The following is a 15,147-nucleotide window of genomic DNA, read 5'->3' as shown; positions in this document are numbered from 1 at the left end:
CGAATTGTGAATATTTCGTGTAAGTAAACTTCTACGATAGATTTACATTTATTTTTAAATTCATGGCTAATAAATTCATATGATGTTATAATACTACAGAATTGTCGAATGGAGGATGGCCAAATTATCGATGATGGTATCCCATTTGAAGGGAAGGAGTTTCAGACGGACAACGATGCATACAACTACTACAATGCATATGCAAAGAAGATTGGGTTTGGAATTCGCAAAGATACTTTTGAAAAATCAAAGAAAGCTTCAAGAGAGATTCTTTCGAGGACTTTTGTTTGCGATAAAGCGGAGAGAAAGAGAGCATCGACTGAAAATGCAAGTGGATTGATTATTAATCGTCGTCCGGAAACTAAAGTTGGTTGTGGTGCAAAAATGAAGATTAGGCTTACTTCTTCAAAAGCTTGGAAGGTTACTAAGTTCATTTCTGAGCATGTTCATCCTTTAACAAGCCCTGATAAAGTAATGCATCATCATTCTCACAAGCAGCGACATCTCTGAGCATGTTCATCCTTTAACAAGCCCTGATAAAGTAATGCATCATCATTCTCACAAGCAGCGACATCGATCGAAACATTGCACTAGCCTCATTGAGTTGTTGCATGAAGAGGGAATGAAACCATCTAATATTAAAAAGGTTCTTAATGTTGGGTATCAGGGACAAGATGCTGAACAAGTCACCACACAACAGATGATTGATCATATCAGAAAGACAAGGCAAAATAACATTGGCTATGAATGCTTAAACATCATTAGACATTTCCAAGATAGAAAGGAATCAGATCCAGATTTCTATTTTGCTATGGAGGTCGATCACTGTGGAACACTAAGAAGTGTGTTTTGGGCCGATGGTAGAGCTAGAGCATCTTATTTAAGTCTTGGAGATGTGGTTGTGTTTGATACCACATACAAGACTAATCAGTTGAGTATGCCATTTGCTCCATTTACAGGAGTAAACCACCACCGCCAATCCACCCTCTTCGGTTGTGCATTGCTTGCAGACGAGCGAGAGGAAACCTTCGAGTGGTTGTTTTCACAATGGCTCAAGTGTATGCATGGGGTTGCACCAAAGGCTATCATAACTGATCAGGATGCACAAATGAAAAATGCTATTAAGAGCATTTTGCCAAATACTCGTCATCGCTTTTGTTCTTGGCATGTTAGAAAGCATATTGCCGAGCAACAAGTAAAGTTGAAGAGCCAATACGGGGATGAGATGCCTACATATTTTAACAATTGGTATTCTGCTAGAAGTATAAGCAAATGCGAAGAGCATTGGGAAGTCATGAAGGTTAAATTCAACATAAATGAAGGTGAAAATAGTTGGCTGACAAGAATGTATAGATTGCGTGAACATTGGGTAGATGCATACTTGAAGGACTGTTTTTGGGCGGGAATGGCAACAAGCCAAAGGAGTGAGAGTATCAATGCCTTTTTTGATGGCTTTGTCAATGCAAACACTAGACTAGTTGAGTTCGTGGGTCAATATGACAAGGCAGTAGCATCTCGTCGTGCATCAGAATCTCATGAGGACTTCATGACTTTGAACACCGTGCCTGCGATGAGCTTCTCAAATCCGATTGAAGAGCAAGTTGGAAATATATACACTAGGACGATCTTGAAGATGTTCCAAAGGGAGCTTGGTGATGTGATGTCATTACATCGTGAAGAAGTGTCAAAGGAGGAGTTGAAAGTAGTATACTTGGTTGGCAAATATTTTGAAAACAAAGAGTCTTGGGAAGAAGTAACCTATGAAATAAATAGTGAGCTTAACGTTGCATGCACTTGTTCATTTTGGGAAACTGAAGGGGTGCTTTGTAAGCATATACTGAATATATTATGGCTAAACCAAGTGACTTCTATTCCCGATAGGTATATCTTGCCTAGATGGAAAATTGATGCAAGGTATAGATATCTTGGCTTTGTTAATGCTATGAAGTTGCAACAAAATGAAGATAGCATGGAGCAGGGAAGTATTATACGATTATGGGCTTTAAGAGGAAATTTTAATGAAGCACTTGATATGGCAGCGGGCTCGAAGGATCTTCTTTCTAAGTTGGAGCAACAAATATCAAACTTCCTTGCAGAAGCAAGGGAGGAAGCAAGGCGCAATATGGCACAAACTCTAGATTCTCAAGTTGAGAGCCACGTAGATTCAAATACTCATGTGCTTATATTGAAAGATGGTGAGGAAATTATGGTTCGAGATCCCCTCGGCCCTGTGAAACCAAAGGGACGTCCAAAAAATTCAACTAGGACTAAAAGTGGCTTTGAAGAATCGGAAAGGCAAAAAGAGGTGAGACAACGAAAATGTGGTCATTGTCATGAATTGGGCCACTATAGGACGGGTTGTCAATTGTTGGTAAGTTTAATTTAGTTCATTTTTTTTACATATTTTTTCATATATTGTTTATTGTTTTACTTTTCTTGAAATATCACTAATTGATTTCTTTTTGTCTTTCATTTTTAGAAAAAGCAAAAGAGATAGTTTGCGAGATAGTTTGCAAAAGTATAATGGAGCTCAAGAACAATGTGGTGTTAAATGATGTGGTTGTTTATTGATCAATTTGGTTATTTATTGTCTAGTTTGGTTGTATGGACTTATTATTATAAGGGCTTATTGACTAATTGTGGTTGTATAGATGTATTTGTATGTTGTGGTTGTATGGACTAATTAGCTAGATTATGTACTATTTCGATTATTAAGAAAATTGGTGCGAGTATGTATGTAATATGGCAACTATTGAGTCATCAATTGATCGAGCTTTTGTAGTTTTGCTCTAATTCTTGTTGATTACGGGTGTTATTTTGGATCCTTTATGAGAAAGGAGTCATTTCTAATTTTGTTGTCTATGAATTGATTGAAATAATATTACTCCCCAACAACAAAATAAGTTGTCGCCCAACAACAAAATAAGGTGGAATCAAAATAAATGCATTGTACCAATCATAAAGGAGTCAGCAATTTATCTTAACTTTCTTTAGTCAAATTCATCATTCTATGCATTTTTCCCATATATTAGAAATTACTTGCCTTTCAGTACCGCTTCATAACATTCCTCTTCCACATCAGTACCCACATTAAAAACCGCCTTAGTATTTGCCTTCTTTGTCCATCTATTGATGACATAATAATTTGTAATATCATGCAAACTTTCCTCGTAAAATAAAAAATATATGACAACATTCCGTTTCAAACATTTTGCAAGAGGAATGTGCAATGTCACATGATGCGTCAGAAATAACTTGCCTTGGCCGACGACATCCATCTGAGATAGTTGATATTGATTTGTCTCCTTTTGTGTTTTTATTATCAACTGCACAATCTAACAAGCTGTGCACAATTCATAATGGAGTAAGTAAAAAATTTTATGTGTAGTCCATACTTCTCAATTGATTTGTTTGTTTTCTATATAGGCATTGAGTTCAAAAAATTGTTATCAGCTTCTGATTCCTTGTGCCTCTGAGAAGCTAGTGCACTATCAAATCACATCCAAAATTCAATTAAACTCAAATGCTTGTTAACAAATGAGCCATAAAATGAGTTTTCACTCTCTGACCTAGAGGTAGTCTTCAAAATACCACCCGAGAACAAATCTTTAAAGTAAGCCAGTATTCATATATTTCAGATATCATACATGTTTGCTAACCAACTATTAGGATCAATAAGCAATTGTGAAGTAGCATCTTCAGAGGTGCTCTTTTTATTTGCATCTTTTCGCAAACCTTCCTTTAAACATACATAATATTTGCAACTCAATTGACCGGTTTTTCTATCTTCGTTTACATATGAGCTCCGGACACTAAAGCCAACATGTTGAGCATATATAATTTTTACAAAAAATCTTAGCTTCTTTCAAGTTATTAAATCTCTTCCCCATAGCTGGCTTCAAGTGTTCTGCACAAGGAGATACCCATTCTTTAGGTTCTGTAAAAGGTCTATACTTCTTCAGCGTCCCAGGAATTTCATTTTTGTTAAGCTCCATTAAGTGATCTGAAAGGGGAAACGAAATCAATCATCAATATATGTGACAAACAATATCATCAACAAATATTAATGCGAAGAGTGTTGGACAAAAAGCTTTTTGAATAAATAAACTTAAGGGACTGATAATCATAAACTAAATTGGTTTTTATACCTCAAAATTATGAACAAAAAGGCATACATTGATCAGAGAAAATTGGAAGAGATGATAGAGTTTTTTTAACAACAACAAACAAAAAGAACAGGAAATGTATCCCTTACAGATCTAAATGGCGTAAGCATCCAAGAGTTGATCATCTCTTCACAATAAAATTGTAGTTAACAAAATTCCAAGCAACTGCACATTAGCTTGGTTTCTTGAAGAATACCTTATGATGATCAGCCCTAATGATGATCACTAACTATTTCCTCAAAAAGAATCTCAAAAAAAAAGGAAGGATCACAAACTCACCTCTTTTTGCCGTGACCACGTTTGAGACAGAGAGATGAACGAGAGAGAGAGATGTGGACAAGTGGAGAGACGATCCAAAGCCGAGGAAGATGAAGCGGCACGCATATATATATATATTAAGTAAGTATAAAAAATAATAACGGGACATAATTGGAATAATGAAATGTTGTTAAGGAGATTGAGGGTTTACTTTGCCATTTTTTGGGGGGAATAGTAGTATAGAGTTGGCTGCAAATTTGGAGAGAAATCTCCAAATTTGCAGACTCAGGTCCCGATTTTGCAGCTCCCTGTAAAATTTGCAGATCGGTTGGAGATTGGAGCAGCTCCAAAATAGAGATATAGGTAACGGTTGGAGAAGCTCTTATAATATACATTCATAGATTCTTGCCATTGTGTTATGAAGTGTTGTGTCTTGTCTATATGATTACATTCTTGCCAATGATTAATGCGTACAGATTGTCAGAGATATTGAATTACTTCAGTATTAGCGAATATTCCGGAAGTCGCAGCTGTTCCTACTTCTCATGACCACCACCATGTTCCACAGTATTTTTTGATATCAATACAAAAAGTATATGCTTTTATGAGCCCATGTTCTTTTACCTTTCTCAACGAACATGCAGATGGCCAGATGGGATTTTTTGAGATTTTGGGACTATTTTTTGTGTTACCTAAAGGCTAAGCATTTCCAAAGTACGACCAAAGTTTGCTTTCTTCTCTCCGAAATTTTGACTCATGATGTGCTGGCTTTCACATGTGTTTCATCCCATTACTTTGACTTTTGACGGAGGGTAAATCACACTAACCCCCCAAAACTTTCTGTGGCTTGCAGTAAACCACCCATAACTTCCAAGGCCGCAATAAACTCCCAGTAAGACAATAGCTATTTGAATTGCAGAAAACCCCAACAAGTTTTCATGTTTTTCATATAATCTCCAATAAGTTTTCGCATCATTTGACATTTTGCTTTGGCGACACTTTTTAGATCCCAAACGTGTATTGACGCCGTCATGGGGGTTACGTGCGAAACTTGGAAATTTATTGGCGGTTTTTCATAGTTCCAATATTTATTAGGAGATCAGTGCGATTTTAGGAGCGATTTACTGCAAAGCGCTAAAAGTGCTTGGGGGTTTAGTGTAATTTACCCTGAAAAGAATTTTAAGTAATGATTTCTATAAATTTTTATTTATTTTAACATCATGTCATGTCATGTACTCCTTATAACCAAAGTCTTCGGTGTCAGGGATCAAATACATAAAATCATAAAAACCGTTCCCCCTCATAACGGGTGACCCAGAGGTTGTTACCTAAGGTTTCCAATATGGCTCCTAAGATCTTGGTTTGGATTCCAGTTTATTACTAAAAAGAAGGGAAAAAAAAAAAACGTTCCCCTCAAAAATTCTGGAGAGACCGTAAAATACAAATTTACAATTTGAAAAGGTCCCACATGTAAATATGCACACGCTTTCTTCCCCTCATCTGACATTTGCTCCTCTCCTCGAGGCGATCCCCAATACCTCTATTTATTCCATTCCCTCACCCCCGTTTTGGAATCTCTCTCCCCCTCTAAATTCCCTTTTCCTTTCGTTCTTTTAGAACCCTAGAAAGAAAAACTCTTCTCTTTACGTCAAATTTTCGTCGAAATCCCACCGGAATCACGCCGGAGTTTTCCAAGACCTCTCGCCATGAATCCAGAATAGTAAGTCCCGACGATCCCCGAGTTTTCAAGTGTTTTCGTGCAATTTAGGTCAATTTTGATGGTTCTGATGTGTGATTTTGTCGCTAATTGGGGTTTGTTAAGTTTTTTGATGAGATCCGGTGTTTGTGGCTGATTTCTTTTGGGAATTTGGGATTAGGTAGGGTTCATATGATATTAGAACGAGGATCTGGATATATTATTCGAGATGTTTGCTTCGGGGTTTGTAGATTTGTTTGAATTGAGCTTGTTATTTATGTGCTGAATTAATATGTACATTATAATAGTAATTGGTTGTTTTTGATAATTAACTGGGAAAATCTAAATCAAAATCGGGATATCTGAAGCGTGGGCTCAAATTGTTCGAGGAAAGCATTAAGTTTTGTTTGTTTGATGATCAATAGTCTATTGTTAAACCTGTTTACAAACATAATTGAAGGGGCCTCAAGTTGTAAAATTGACGGGTTATTAGAATGTGTACAAGTGAACATAGGAATTCCTACTAGCAGTTATGGGCTGAGTATGGTTAATGATTTTATGACAAAGGAAATACTAGGAATTTGACAAAAGTTATTTTGACTCTGATCAAATATGGATTTTTGGATGTTATTTAATATGATTCGTCATTGGAAGTGGAACTGAGATCAATCTTGTTTTCAAAAGTGGTGTTAGTTTTACTGCCACCTAAGTTGCAATATGACTATTGCTTTTATGCATCCATACACTCAATTGAAGTATCTGCAGTTCACATTGTTTGCACTCTGTTGTTTCATTGTAAATGTTACAGATTAGAGCACCATTCACCACTAATTTGGTATTGCTGTACCATGCAACCACCCTGAATTTCAAACTAGGTGACACAGTATGATGTCGTGCAATTGCATCCTTTCTATTATAGCAATTGCAGTTGAAATGGGAATTGCAACTGCAAAAGCTGGACTTGCCAGAAGTGCAGTAATATGTACTTGAGTTGTAACAGAAAAATGCTATCGAATAACAAAAGATATAGAATTCCATTAGCTATTGAATCATTGATCAGGTGCTCCAAACTAATACTACACACTACTAGATACACCCTTAAGAATAATTTACTCTGTTACAAGTATGCAACCCACATTGGCTCTGCTTATTTATGTCCAGTTATATTCTTATCCATTAAGGTTGCATATGTCATTGAACTCTCATATTTATGATATTTAATAGTATTTAGTGCAGAATACCTTTGATCGTCCTAAAAAAGAACTAAATTTTTTAAGGCAGATATGCAGCATATATGCCAAGTATGAATAGGTAGTGGGTAGTGGGTTAAACTTGAGTCATATGTCTTCTTAACTAGTGGAATGTTTTCCTAAACGTATGAGGTTTCTTTTTTTGCAGTGATTACTTGTTCAAACTTTTGCTTATTGGGGACTCTGGTGTTGGTAAATCTTGTCTCCTTCTAAGATTCGCGGTAAGAAGTCAAGTTTATTTGTCAAATTAATGCTTTGAAGGGTGGGTGGGTGTGGATGCATGTGTGCATGCATGTGTGATGGAAAGTGAATTAAACTAGCTGATAATATTCATAAAACGTGTTATAATTTTTTTATGGTTTGGGAAACTTGTTCTATATTGAATATGATTAGTTTAATTATGCTTGAAAACATATACAAAATTGCTAATGATTAAATGTCTTTTACTTTAGGATGATTCATATTTGGAAAGTTACATCAGCACAATTGGAGTTGATTTCGTGAGTATCTACCTTTACTTTAAAGTTGTTTTGCTCTTCATTTAAACATTACTTACATTATTGACATCACACTGCTTCTGGTAGAAAATACGCACTGTGGAGCAGGATGGGAAGACTATTAAACTACAAATTGTAAGTATTCTCATTTGTATGAATGTTTTGTCTAGTATGTTTCTGTGAGCATTATATTCTTTATGTGAAGATTTCCACTGTACTCATCATTGTTACCCAGTGTATCTTCTTTGATAATTATGAAGAACCGTTATCAGCATTGTCCTAAATTTCCTGATTGCAAAGGTGATCATAAAAAATAACTAACTTTTTAAAATACAGGATATGCGGATGCATGATGGTCTGCTTTCCAATTAGAACAATAAATTTGGCATGTGCCTTTTACATATGTGCCCCACATTTTATATGCTACTGAGCAGAAGTTTGCTCAACCATGTACGTATTGGCTCGGTCGGTTCATATAAATGATGACCGCTTCCTTTTGTGAGGCAGCCGTTTCTATTTTGGATAAAAATACCATTAACACTAGCACAAAGTTGCATGCTAAACATAGCATAAATTACATAAAACTATTCATAAAAAAATAAATAAGATAAAACTACTATAAATATAATTGGTGCCTGTGTATGGTAAGACATGCCAAAGAAAGTTATGAGCAATAACGAATATTTTCAAAACACCTCAAAGTAACATTTTTGTAATATTTTTAATAACTAGAGCTTGGTATATAAATTCTCTTGTTGTGATAAAAATAGGCATGTCCAAACGGGTCGGGTCTGCAAACTGGGCCCGGGATCATTTTCTTTTTTTTTTATTTTTTTGTTAAAAAATTTCAAGAGTAAATAACAATAAATTAAGCAAAATTTTGATAAAAAATCAATCATATTATTAATCATTTGTAATTATATAATTTACAAACACAAAAAATCATAGAAATTAAAATGATAAAATAAATTCTTTATTAATAATCAGTTAATCACTAACAATTACAAATTTATTTTGGAATTTATCACATCACAATAGATGAATACATCCCAACTAGGTTGACACCTAATCATCTATATTACTATCATTTACAACTCTTTTTAAAATAATTTATCACAAATTTTCAGCTAAGAAATAAAAATTACAAACTAATGAATAATTTCTACTCTTTAGTTCTATCTACTATTCCCAACTCTTCAAGTTTATCTTTAATACTAGTCATCCGATCGATGCCTTGAGTTCTCTTTTCGTACCTCCATCAATCTTATAGGCACATTACCGCCTGTACGGTAGACGAGTCTAATGATGTCCTATGGTCGTTGATCAAACGTCATGCTATGCTGAAGGCGGATTCCGAAGTTACCATGAAAATCTGCATTGTTATTTAGTCACGAGCCATGATGAAAAGTATAGGATATTAAAAGTTTTCATATACTCTCAACCATTGCAAAATATCGAAACTATTATTTAACTTTTAACTAAAGATGCAGTTAAATATTGTTCAATTTTAGAAACTTTTATTGATGATCCAAATCCACCAGTTAGCTGAGCTATCAATAATTTCCTATCAAAACTCTTACATTTGCCCTGATTTGAACTCGTAGAAGCAGAAGCTGTATACGGATGTGTACTTACACCATATCTAGCTGCATACTCATCATATAATCTTTAAAAATAAGTTCTAATAGTATTATGATGAGTAAGAGCAGTAATAACAAGATTTTAAATATCAAATGTCGGGTTTATGTCGGATGACTAAAATTCATATCGGATAGCAAACATCGGGGATATGTCGGGGGATATAAAAAAATATCGGATTGTCATATCGGATAGTGTGCATATGTATAATATAAATATCATAAATAAAATCTAAATAGACTTAAAAAATTCTATTGTCTAAACATATAAAAGAGTAAATAACTTATGATGTTTAGGGTTGATGTTGAAAGAAAGAGGTGAGAAATCCGATATTAACGGTTAAGAAGAGAGAAGATCGCCTGATATTAATGTCGAAGGAATAGCTCGGAGAAGAGACCGATGAGATGTTGAAAGAGAGAGAAGATGAGCGACAGATATTACTTCGGTCTTTTTTTTATTTCCCTTTACTTATTGGTTTTTGTCTTTGAAAGTAATATTGATACAATCAAAAATTTAAACTCAAACCTGATTAGACAAACATAACCAAAAAAAAAAAAAAAATCAGCTAATTTTTCAGACTGAAAAATCGGCTGACATAACCGACATATCACTCGATATATTCGCCCGACATATCCGACATATTCCTCGATATATCCGACATGAACCTTGAAGACGCAATACGCATTGAAAAGCTTCATATCGTGTCGGTTGACCCTTAAATCCGACATGGCAGACATGTCGATCGACATTTAAACACTGAGTTATAGTTTGACCATCATCAGTGTCTATTATCATGTTACCAAACAAAAAATTTAATAAATTTTGAAGGTCAACATCTTACGAACATGGATCAATAAGAACCCTCAAACCAAAAATAATAGGAATAAGCCTAAAATACTTATTAAATTTATTTTCTATTTAAAAAATTATATTTCCAAAATAATTATCCATACGATAATTATTAAAAAAAGTTTGAATATTTGAAACTTGTAAAGCAGCTTGAATAGTAGTGGATAATTAACAACCAGATGATAACATAGTAGCATCTTAAAAAACTTGTAACATCTCTTTTACACTATATATAACTAACCATTCAACCTTAGTTATTCCATACATATTACCAGAGCTAGAACTAGAAGTATAGAAAGCAATAAAATTATTTATAATTTCTTTATACTCTGTTGCTACATATAACATTACATAGGTAGAATTCCACCTATGGTCAATATCTTTTGAAATTAATCTGGGTTTAAATTTTCTTCTTTTACACAATTATTTTTATCTTTTAAGTCTTTGTTCGGAAGCATTATAAGCTTAAGTTATTGCCCAAACATTTTCTATCATGGATTTTAATTTCACCAAATGCACTTTGAATAATTAAATTTAAAATATGACACATATATCTAATATGAAAAATATCACTATGACATGGCAATAGCAAAGATGTTTTGATATGATCAATAGCTATATTATTATTACTTACATTATTTAGTGAAAAAAAATATTTTTTCTAAAACTTCTAAATTTATAAGTTCTTCTATTATTAAATTTGTAATATTAATACCACTATGTGAATCTTCAAATGCAATAAAAAAATAACTCTTTTAAACATTTGCTAATTATCATCAATTCAGCGTACTGTGATACATAAATTACCAGTTTGTGCTCTAGATGTCCAAATATCAGAAGTTAAAGAAAATTTACTTTTTAACTTTGAAAATAAGAAATTATTTTTGCTTGTTCCTCGTGATAATATTTTAAAATATCACGTTGATAAGATTGATGAGAATTTTTTCTTAAATACGTGATAAAAACCATCTCTAAACATATATTCAAATTCATCATCTTCTACTAATTTAAAAGGAAGATTTTTAAGAATAATAAACCTGATGGCGTATTTCCTGGCTCTAATTGCGTTATAATTCCAACTACTGAGACTACCGGAGGATGAAGATTGGGAGAGTAAAGATTGTCGGATATCACCTTGAGGCGTTGCTTGATCTCTGTTGTGCTTTTCTAAATGACGTTTGAGGTGGTTGGTGCCGCTTTTATGATGAGCTTGGAAAATATAGTCGCACAACCACACTTAGCCTTCTGGATGAGAAGCCCACCGTGTTGATCTCTAGTGACTTCTATATTCTCGAAGAAGTTTTACACATCGGATCTTGACATTTTAGAAGCTCTAGGTGCAGAATCATCGCTATCGGATTCGTGATCAACATCGGTAGGAGTAACTGTAGCTCCTGTAGTCAAGGTTTTAAATATCGGATATCGAGGAAATATCGGATGGTCAAAATTCATATCGGATTGCGGATATCGGGAAAATATCGGGGATATGTGATAAATATCGGAATGCCATAATGAATGTTTGTATACATAGTGTAATGCATTAAAATATAATTTTAACATATGTAATGAAATTTAAGCATACAAAATATGAATAATATATGTTTATGATCACTAATCAACCTTCTAAAACATACAAAAGTGCAAAGCAACGTTGCAACATTCGATTTACTTTTTTTAGGGCAAAATGTCATTGGTTATAATGGGAAAATCTTGATATCTCGCCCAAATATTCAAAACACGGTATATTATTTTGCAACAAGCTATATAAAAAGATATATTGGTCCACATATCGGCTAATATATCGGCCATATCGGAGATTTATCACCTGAAATAGCCAAAAAACGGTAAAGGATATTTAAAGACCATATCGGTTGCGGCAAGCCCTGTAAAAGGATATATTGGGGGATATATCGGGTCATGTCGGGGATATTTAAAACAATGTCTGTAGTAGGAGTATTAGGACTTGTTTCAACATCGGGAGTTGGGATTTGTCCTTCATAATCAAAGGAAGCCATTTGATTGAAGAATTAGAGAGCAAAAGCGAGAATAAGAAATTATTAGAGAGTATTAGAGAGAAGTAGGTGAGTTTTGGATGAGAAAAACTAATGAAAACTCTCTATTTATAGAGGCAACCTCCTAGCCAAATGATCAAAATACCCTCAAAATTTGATCGTTTTGGGGGTATTTTGGTCAAAAACACAAATATGGAAGTTATGGTCGTTTGGACTGGGTCGGTCCGGGCCGGGCCGGGCCGGGCCGGCCTGACCAGGCCCTCCCCGTTGAGTCCAAGCCCGGACCCGGCCACCCCAGACCGGCCTTTTTGCTGGCCAGGCCGGACCGGGTCCGGTGCAGGGGTCGACGAAGCGGCCCGGGCCCGGAGCCCGGTTTGGCTCGGATTTCCGGGCGCGTGGCTTGGGCCCAAATGAACATCCCTAGATAAAAATCTACAAAAACGATAGAACTTGCATTGCAGTCATATATTTGTTACAGTTTCATTTCTGCGAAAACTCTTGTAGTTTATAATCAACTATATATTTTATGAGATTTCTGAAATTATTCTATTTTTTGAAGTCTTCTCCAAATGATCTAACTTTCTGCTGTTCTCTTTTCCTTGGTGATCCCCTCATTTACCTTTTTCCCCTGCATCTTATTGCTCCCGGTTTTGTATTCTAGTGGGATACTGCTGGACAAGAACGTTTCAGAACTATCACCAGCAGCTACTACCGAGGTGCTCATGGGATTATTGTAAGTCCTCTTCGTAACCACCTCACTTCACTTTATGTTGCTTATATTCAAGCTAGAAGTAAGGGCATCCGAAGCAACTCTTCACAATGAACTTTGTACTTGTAGGTGGTTTATGATGTAACTGACCAGGAGAGCTTTAATAATGTCAAGACGTGGTTGAATGAGATTGATCGTTATGCAAGTGAAAATGTCAATAAGCTTTTGGTTGGAAACAAGTGTGACCTTACTGCAAAAAAAGTGGTATCCACTGAGACAGCCAAGGTAATTCATTTGTTTTCTTTTCTTTTCCTTTCCTTTTTCTATCTTTGCCTTCCTTTCTGCGGCCACAGAATTGCGTATTTGGTTTATAAGCATTCTTCAACATAACTCAAGCTTCTCCATGTTTTTTGTGGCTCTTCAAAGTTACTTGATTGGAAAATTCAACGTTTTGCAATGTCCATGATTTTCTTTTCGAGTACTAGTTCACACTTCTTGTTGTAGAACTTTTATGGATGGACTCAAATGCAAATCTCATATTGATTTTTTTTGCTTCTTCTTCCAATTAGGCATTTGCTGATGAAATTGGCATCCCTTTCATGGAGACTAGTGCCAAAAATGCTATGAATGTGGAGCAGGCCTTCATGGCTATGGCTGCAGACATCAAGAACAGGTAATGTTACATTTTGTTCTATTAATGAATGCTTATTACACGTTCACTTGTATGCACCAGTTTTGATCCCTTTGCCAGACTCGATTAGTTCCTGGAAAGCTAATTACACTTAGAACTGTATTTGGAGTTGAGATAATTTTCAGCTATTAATCTAGAACATTCACTTTTGACCCTTGTCGTTTCCATCGCAGTCTTCATTCTTTTGCGTGCATATTTCTCGTTAATTTCTTTTTCAAAGTGATTAACATGCATTTTCTACTTTCAGGATGGCAAGCCAGCCGGCAATGAACAATGCTAGACCTCCTACAGTGCAGATCAGGGGACAACCGGTTAACCAGAAAAGCTCTTGCTGCTCTACTTAGAGCTCTGGATAGATTGGCTATATGAATGCGAAAAAGCTACCTTGAGTTTCCCTTATGATTCTTAATTTGCTTTACTGTGTTAATCGGACAACTGATGATAATATAATACAATTCTTTCTAGCTATTTGTTTTAAAGCCTGTACAAATTTCGATTCAAATAGTTGTAATATTTGCAATATGTGTCGTGTTGGCACTTTTTAAGCGAGATTGCTGAGATCCTAATTAGCGTGAGATATGCAAGCATAATATTTTTCTAGAAGAGGAGCTATTGTTCAATTTGTGCATAGACTCATAGGTACCTTTTTTTTTAATGACATGAGTGTTTTCTTGTTGAAAATGTTATTTTTCAGCTAGTTTATTTTTTTTCCCAGCTATCGTAATTGTTCTTTGATAAGTACGCATATCTAACAGTTTTTGGGTGATAGCGGGACGAGTCACTTTTTGACATGTTCTCTTGTTATTCTTTCGAAAATATCGGTGAACTTGGCTTGATATCATCACTGTTTATTGCGGAACGTACGTTATGAATTCAAACCTCCTCCACCAATAGTTGGTTGGTGGATAATTGCTGCGATGCAGCCCGATTTTACTACAATTTTCGAATGTACAACACAAAAGAATTATTTTAACATAACTTATAAGAAGGTTAATCACCATTTTACGTAATGTTAGTTTGATATAACTTCTTTCTCCATTCTGAAGCACATTAATAATAACTTTCTAGAAGTTTCTTACTCCGTGACGCTGACGCATGGGTGCTGTAGCACAAATGCAAGGAAAGGTAAGCAACATGTGAAACAGTTGGACTTGGATCAAGGGTTCTTTTTGATATACTCTTAAATATTTAATCATTTGAACTTAGTTCCTTAAATTATTAAAATATCTGTTAGGTCTCCATCAAATCATGGATATTGCTATTAGGCCCCCAACTTATATAAGAATTGGGGGGCGCTGTTAGGTCTCAATCAAATCATGGATATTGCTACTAGGTCCCCCAACTTATTCAAGAATTGGGGGACCTAATAGCAATTTCAATG

General features: G+C 35.0%; 2 protein-coding genes across 2 annotated transcripts; both read left to right on the top strand.

The window, feature by feature from the left end:
* On the top strand, positions 521 to 2,764 carry LOC109851342 (protein FAR1-RELATED SEQUENCE 5-like). Its single transcript, XM_020421423.1, has 2 exons — positions 521 to 2,371; positions 2,480 to 2,764. The coding sequence occupies exons 1-2, from the start codon at positions 545 to 547 to the stop codon at positions 2,495 to 2,497; spliced, it is 1,845 nt and encodes a 614-aa protein (XP_020277012.1). The 5' UTR covers positions 521 to 544; the 3' UTR covers positions 2,498 to 2,764.
* On the top strand, positions 5,941 to 14,386 carry LOC109851343 (GTP-binding protein YPTM2). Its single transcript, XM_020421424.1, has 8 exons — positions 5,941 to 6,144; positions 7,519 to 7,591; positions 7,823 to 7,870; positions 7,955 to 8,002; positions 13,028 to 13,099; positions 13,205 to 13,360; positions 13,645 to 13,748; positions 14,014 to 14,386. Exons 1-8 carry the CDS (start codon positions 6,131 to 6,133, stop codon positions 14,108 to 14,110), a joined length of 612 nt encoding a protein of 203 aa, XP_020277013.1. The 5' UTR covers positions 5,941 to 6,130; the 3' UTR covers positions 14,111 to 14,386.

Source organism: Asparagus officinalis, chromosome 8 (assembly GCF_001876935.1).
Source record: "Asparagus officinalis chromosome 8, Aspof.V1, whole genome shotgun sequence".
In the NCBI taxonomy this organism is placed as follows: domain Eukaryota; kingdom Viridiplantae; phylum Streptophyta; class Magnoliopsida; order Asparagales; family Asparagaceae; genus Asparagus; species Asparagus officinalis.
This window is presented reverse-complemented; position numbering and strand designations above follow the sequence as displayed.